General features: G+C 36.0%; 1 protein-coding gene across 1 annotated transcript; it reads right to left on the bottom strand.

Annotated features, from left to right (window-relative positions):
* Positions 1–3,379: 3,379 nt before the first annotated feature.
* On the bottom strand, positions 3,380–6,446 carry LOC143710850 (beta-1,3-galactosyltransferase 2). The gene is made up of 2 exons (XM_077202088.1): positions 6,381–6,446; positions 3,380–5,487 (listed from the first exon to the last, which is right to left on the bottom strand). Exons 1-2 carry the CDS (start codon positions 6,404–6,406, stop codon positions 4,371–4,373), a joined length of 1,143 nt encoding a protein of 380 aa, XP_077058203.1. The 5' UTR covers positions 6,407–6,446; the 3' UTR covers positions 3,380–4,370.
* Positions 6,447–7,067: the final 621 nt, after the last annotated feature.

The raw sequence follows: 7,067 nt of genomic DNA, 5'->3' as shown, positions 1-7,067 counted from the left end.
CCACTTACCAGCAGCCGCAGAGTTGAAGAAATCCTCTGGTAGGGCGCGTAGCCGCGCGAAATTAAAAAATGCGCGTACAGCGTGAGGAATCGTCCCGGATGAGTTCGTCAGGTGACAGGTCATCATGTGGGTCATTTTATTTACGGCTAAATTATTATTCATTAATTTTACTAAAAAACAAAAAAAGGAGAGGAAATTTTGCCTTGACAAAAGGGCACTTTGGGCACCAAGGGGCAAAAGGGCAGGTGCTCGAGCACCCAAAGCCCCCCCCCCCCCCTCTGCACGTGCCTGCACAAATGTAAATTACAGGGTGCTAGCCCTACTCGCCCTACTGTGTGTGTGTGTGTGTGTGTGTGTGTGTGTGTGTGTGTGTGTGTGTGTGTGTGTGTGTGTGTGTGTGTGTGTGTGTGTGTGTGTGTGTGTGTAACTTACGTAAGTAACTTGAATCCTACCTAAACACTCCTTACATCCAGCAACTTAAAACTGTCTCACTGTGTCATTTGTATATTTGCCTGATTCTGTAACCTGTAATTGTAGGCTTCATTTGTATTTACCCCTGGCATTGATTAAGCAGCCTATGTTCTAAGCAATAAAAACAATTTAAAAAGTTAATCAGGGCCGGATTTCTCTCATATTGGGACTTAGGCTAAATCCATTTTTGTACACCTCAAACACGTTGCTTTCGGTCAGAAACCTCATAAGACTAGAACTTCTCCTTTCAGATGATGTGTTGCATGCTGTGACCATCGGACAGTTTCTCTCATGTCTCACAGCATGTTTAACTCGAAAAATGACTGTTTTAACCGCTGTCAGGTTCACTCGACATTGCAATTCAAAAGTAGGTTCAAATGAAATTGTGTTTAGAATCCAAATATTTAATCCCATCTGAGAAAGTCAAATTTGCTTTAGATATTTCATTAACCCCCTTTGTCCAACTTATTTACAAATAAAGTAACTTTCAAACTCAATTTGTATGACTTTTTCAGGATGACAAATTCAAAAGATACTGTAGGTTAAACATTAAGCAGGTTTACATGCAATTTGTTGAAATGAGACAACCCTGTTTTACCAGATTACAAGGATAGCAATAACCTGGAAAAATCATTTGCATGCACCAATCGGTGCTTGGACCCAGATGATTATTACTGTGTTGTGGTTTTATTTATTTATTTGGTTGATTGATTGATGATGTTCGCGTTTTAATGCGAAACACACACTGGAATGAATAATTAATTGAAAACACAACATAGAGTCTGCATTATCTCTGCCATCTCTAATGTAATAAGCCTGGTTTTACCAGTTTTACCAGTCCAATGACCATTTACTCGATCATTGGACTGAAAACGTTCCTTGAATTTAGCAGCTTAAAATGATGTGATAACAAACAGAGAAGCAAACCCGTGTTAAAGGGTTAGAATAGAAATGTCTGCGTAGCAGCGTTACACAGGTAAACTAACCCTGAAACATGAGCTTCTCTGAGCAGGTTATGTTCAGAGAATAACCTAGTATGGCTTACTTACATACCAGGAAAGTTACCTCCATTTTTGGAACTGAAAGTTGAGGTTATCTACTTATCTGTAAAGGTATGTCGCCTGCTTTCTAGAAAACCTGTCAGGCTGACTAGATACTGACAGTATATTGTAATATATTCAGTGCAAATACAATCTATTGCTACTTGCACTTAGTGTAAATAGAATCTAGTTTCTATTTACACTATTAAGTGCAAGTATAGCAATAGATTCTATATTTACACACTATGGGTTTCCTCTGTTGATTTGGTTTCCGCTACAAAAAAAAGAGTTATATGCCTACTACTTTTAATCAAGTAATTTTTTTCCTTTTATTTTATGTTCTGTATAATGTAAGGAATAATTGATTTTGAATTATTAGAAAACAATGCACACCTTATTTTCTAACAGCCTAATTCAACGGATTATCGTTTATAGTCAGTTATTCCAATTCTACCACTATATATATCCCTGATTTATTGGCATAAATGAGAGCAGCGGTTCACCATAACTGGTGAAGATCGCTGGCTGAGGTGTGCTGGAGACTCAACTGGCCTGAGGAGTTTTGCTAGAGATGAGTGAGTGACAGGATGAGTGCAGGTTGAGTGAAATAACGCACGAGAAACAGAATCAGAAAAATACGACAAAACAGGTCGGTTAAATTGAACTGGAGACAATGTGTGTGTGTGACACGTGATGGCCAAGTATGGTAACCCATACTTGGAATTTGACCTCTGCATTTAACCCATCCAAGTAAGTGCACACACATTAGGAGCAGAGTAGTGAGTAGTGAACACACACACACACTGCAAACGTGGATACACACACCCGGAGCAGCGGGCAGCCTTGAGTGGCGCCCGGGGAGCGATTGAATAACAAGCAGATTGAATAATGTGGCAATTATGAATAAGAATCAGGGTTTGACACATGAGTTGATTTAGCCAAAGCAGATGAGTCACATTCAGCGACCAACTCCATAAACAAACTCAGACACAAAAGCATTCCTGACAACACCTTTCGTTTCTGTGTTTGAGGGGGAGAAAGAGAGTATTTGCTAACACCCCCCCCCCCACCCCCCACCACCAAATAATGGTAGGCCATGTTGGGCTAATAATGTGTCATTTTTATTCTATTGTTTAATATATTTATATGCTTGGTAAGTGTAATTATGGGTTTTGGTTCTTTTGCTGCAATGACATTTGAAATGACTGAAATCACTACTTTAGCTGTGCGTTTCCTTGAAAATAGTTGCACAACTTAGAACGTTCATAAACTAATCAGAATCAAGCAATCGACAGCTGCATATTAAACAAGGAAGATATAGTGTGAGACACTGTTAGTTGTAAATAGCAGAACATCATTTTGAGAAGTTAGAAAACAAAGGTTATTTATTGGCATCGAAAACAAAGGTTCTTTAAAATGGTGAAGAACATTTAACATCAATGAAAGCTTTTCAACCTAAAAAAGTTTCTTTTAAGAACTGAAAGGTTGGGTTCTCCTACTACATCATCGCTGCTGAAACCCCATTTTGGAACTTTATTTTGAAGAGTGTAGTAGATTTTATAACCTTAAAATCAATAATATACTGTATGTGTCTAAATTTGTTGGTCTAAAATTAGCATTACACTGGACTTTAACTTATTATTAAAGAGTTTTTAAACAGCAATGAAGAGTCCCTTTTAAAAACGTTTTAGTTTCTGTGGCATTTATTTACTTATTTACATGCATTATCGACGTTACAACAAAATGAACTCAATATAAACTAAAACAGAGTGCAGCCATTGAAAGCTTTATTAACTCTCTTTCAAAATCATAGCAATACATTTTGTTAAACAAATATCTTAGCCCATGGCCTCTTCTTTGCATACAGATTTTGATTTTTTATTTTTTTAGCTGACCTGTGCGGCGTTTCTCAAATGCATCATTGGCCAACAATGGTCTCTATACGATCGACATCACAATGCTTTTGAGAAACGCAGACCAGGCCCTTGATTCTGAAATAAGATTCCTGAAATGATGAGCTATCATTTATCCCAAAATATTGACAAAATGTTTTACTAAAACGGACATTTAGTCCTATCACATCCATAAAAAGTTATTATAAACAAATACATGTAACAGCACACCAACAACAACAAAATACTGAAAAAAGTAACTAATGTTAATGACTAGTTCAACTTATTTACTTTCCTTTTTAGTTGTTTTTAATCCTATTGAATTAATCTTGGTTTTAAATTGTTTATTTGGCTGTTCCTCATCTTAGATCTGAACCCAGGTTTTGTGTTTTTGGTGTTTCATTCATGACAAATGACCAGCAAGCTTTGTTGATCACATGTACAGTCAAACAAAAATACACATTCAGCATTTCTCACAATATCACACTTTATTCCCGTTTAGAAAATGGTAATAAAATATGGCAACTGTCAGTTGATAGACTGTTCTGTTAGACTGTCTCACAGATGAATTATGTTGAATATCTGTCAGCTGTTAAATTTAACTACACAATTAGATAACACCAATTTAGTTCAACAAATTACCAAGCAATGCTTAACTTTGTTCAGTCTGTGGTGTAAAAAGGTCACATTAGCAAGTAAAGAAAAACAATTCAACAAACATGGTTAGGACAAAGTGTCAGAGTAATTTTTGGTCCCAAATTTGTATAAAGTTTACTGGTATGAAGAACTTTGGGGTGGTATATGTCACAGTTTGCTTTATTTTGCTATCCTCACTTACATAAATTAACTATAGTGTCCAGCACACACTGGTAAAAAAAATAAAAAATATATATATATATCTGGTGTCTGAATACTTTTTGGTTTGACTAAGTCATGTGACCAGTACACAAATTCAGCTTTTTAGTTGTTAGCAATACGGACCAGGTGTCTGTAAGTCCTTCCAAAAGTAGACCTGGTCTTTCAAGCTTCGTGTCGTTGTGGCGATGAGTTTCGAATAGCGACAGCGGTTATAATCCACTGGGAAAACATTGAATAGGCTTCCATCAGGTGGATCGGTCAAAGCGATTCGTAAATGATTCATGCACAGGCCTATATACACATCCTCTATATAAACCGGTTTGACAAGTTGTGCTGCTTCAAAAATTTTCCCTGCCAAATCCAGAGAAAACACATATCCTAAACCCAGAGCGTAGGGTGGATAGTGAGCCGGGGAATAAACCGTTTTTGGGAGATACCATTTAGAATGGGGGTTTCTCAAAACCATTGCAGTCCTGGCCACAAGTCCAGTCATATAGTTCTGCTTTGGTGCCAGCAAAAGCATATTCACTAAGTTTTTCACATTGAGAAATACATCAGAGTCGACCTTCATTGCGTAGGACGCCTTATGGCAATAAGCAGAAATCCATTCTAGCATTACCACTGTCTTAATGGTAAGATTGTAGTAACTATCCCAGAAATCACTTTGTAAAAGGTCATGATGCTTCTCGCTTTCCTGCAACAAATCCTCTTGAATCTTTTCACTGTCTTGTGAAGTTGGCAAACCTATCAGAAACAGTACACTTACTATCTTGTCCGCGACTGACCTCTCCGTAGCCCACGTTGAACGGATAGCGTCCCGAGCGGCCATGTTTCCTGGAGATACTGGTATTATTAACACCACGAAAGTGTTTTCCTTCTGGCACTTCTCTGGCTCATTTATAACAAAACTATAATTGTATGGGTAAGCCACATAATATGGCTCTGGAGGCTTCCAGGGTTTAGCAGGAACACCTCTCGATACCGTAGTAAGAGAAACGATTCCTCTCGATACCGTATTCAGGGAAACGATTTCTCTCGATACCGTAGTCAGAGAAACGTTGGTCGTCTTATTGTGAAACGTCTCTGGAAAAAATAGTCCAACGGTTGCCGTCCAGGTTTCTGAGTTGTTATAGATGTTGATGTAGAAACACAGCGACAGGACCAGCAAAATGGTGAATATAACATATGAACGATGATATCTGCTTCTGCCACCTGATTTCACTTGACTAAAAGAGAAAACGAGTCTTTTGGCATGTCGATGTAACGATGCATTCAGATAAATAAACATCTGTTATCATTAATACATACAGCAGTACTGTACAAGGTATTCCTTAACAATTTAGGTCCAGTAAAAGCATTAAAAAAACAGTAAAAGCTGGATAAAAAATAGTTGGTAACACATTACAATACGTTTTCATTTGTTAACATTAGGTATTGTATTTATTTTCATGATTTGTTATCACAAAAAAAAAATTTTTGTCAAATCAACTTAGACAATTAATGTAGTTCAGATAACACAATATTTTAAGTTTCTATTTATTAAACCAATCTCCTTTGTTGTATTAACTAAACATTTTAATTTCAATGAACTAAACATTTTAAGGCAAACAGGTAAATTACCATTTTAAGTTAAACCAACAATAGGCCTACGTTTTTTTTTACAGTGTATTAACTAACAATAAGCAATACATTTGTTACTGTATTTGTTAATCTTGGTTAGCGTTAGTTAATAAAAATACAGCTGTTCATTGTTCATGTTATTTCACAATGTATTAACTAATGTTAACACATACAACTTTTGATTTTAACAATATAATAGTAAATGTTGAAACTAACATTAACAAATATTGATAAATGCTATAAAAGTGCAGTTCATTATTAGTTCATGTTAACTAATGAAAACTTACAGCAAAGTCTTACCAACTAATTGTTCTCATCTAAATTCAAATGGCACTTCTGAAAAGATTTCTTATTTTACACATTGAATCATTAACAGTACATTCCCTACAATCGGATTACAACTAACAGTAATTTATGCCTTCACAATTTCAATGCACAAATTAAAACAGAAGAGAACAATTAAACACATCAAGCTAATAAAGATGCACTGGTTCTTTACCGTTGTTCTTCATTGACTTCCATCATGTTGCTGTTATTTAAGATGCATTTTTCAGCTCTGCTCTTCCCCAACAAATGTGCTTGGCGGGTTTCAAGTTCTTTAAAAGTCAAACCTTTTTCCTAGTTTTGCATATCCAGTTCCACCCATTTACCACATCACAGACAATAAGTGACCAACATTGATCATTCTGATATGACAGAAGTAAAAAAGCTTGAACAATAGTATACAACATAGGTGTGTCTTTTAAAACCTAGCAGAGTCATTTTGTGCTTTACATAAACACACATACAATGACCTGGCTTTATTTATTTAAATTTCTCTGCTTTCAAAATCTCTTAGCATGACTTCAATTAATCCAATATCTTTAATTATACTAACTTATTTACTATAACTTATTGTTTATAAGTCATTAAATGGCTTCATATTATTTAGATGTTTATATTGTTACAGCGGTTAATTTTATGGTTTAGTTTCCCTTCTGTTCCTGTTTTATCTGCCTAAACTTTGTCATGTTATGTTCATCTGTCCTTAACATGTTCCTGTTCAGTTTGATTTCCGAATGTGGGGGAGAGCGGGGCACAAACTAATGCGTTGTAACACACCAGTTTTAAATACTTTCACACATGCCAGCATGAAGAAGCTTAATGTATTTACTAGTTGCCATATCAACACAATTTATAGAAAAAA

The sequence above is a fragment of the Siphateles boraxobius genome, unplaced genomic scaffold, assembly GCF_051911475.1.
Source record: "Siphateles boraxobius isolate OS27281-9 unplaced genomic scaffold, OSU_SipBor_1 48, whole genome shotgun sequence".
Classification (NCBI taxonomy): Eukaryota; Metazoa; Chordata; class Actinopteri; order Cypriniformes; family Leuciscidae; genus Siphateles; species Siphateles boraxobius.
Note: the sequence above shows the minus strand (reverse complement) of the source record. Positions and strands in the feature narration are given on the sequence as shown.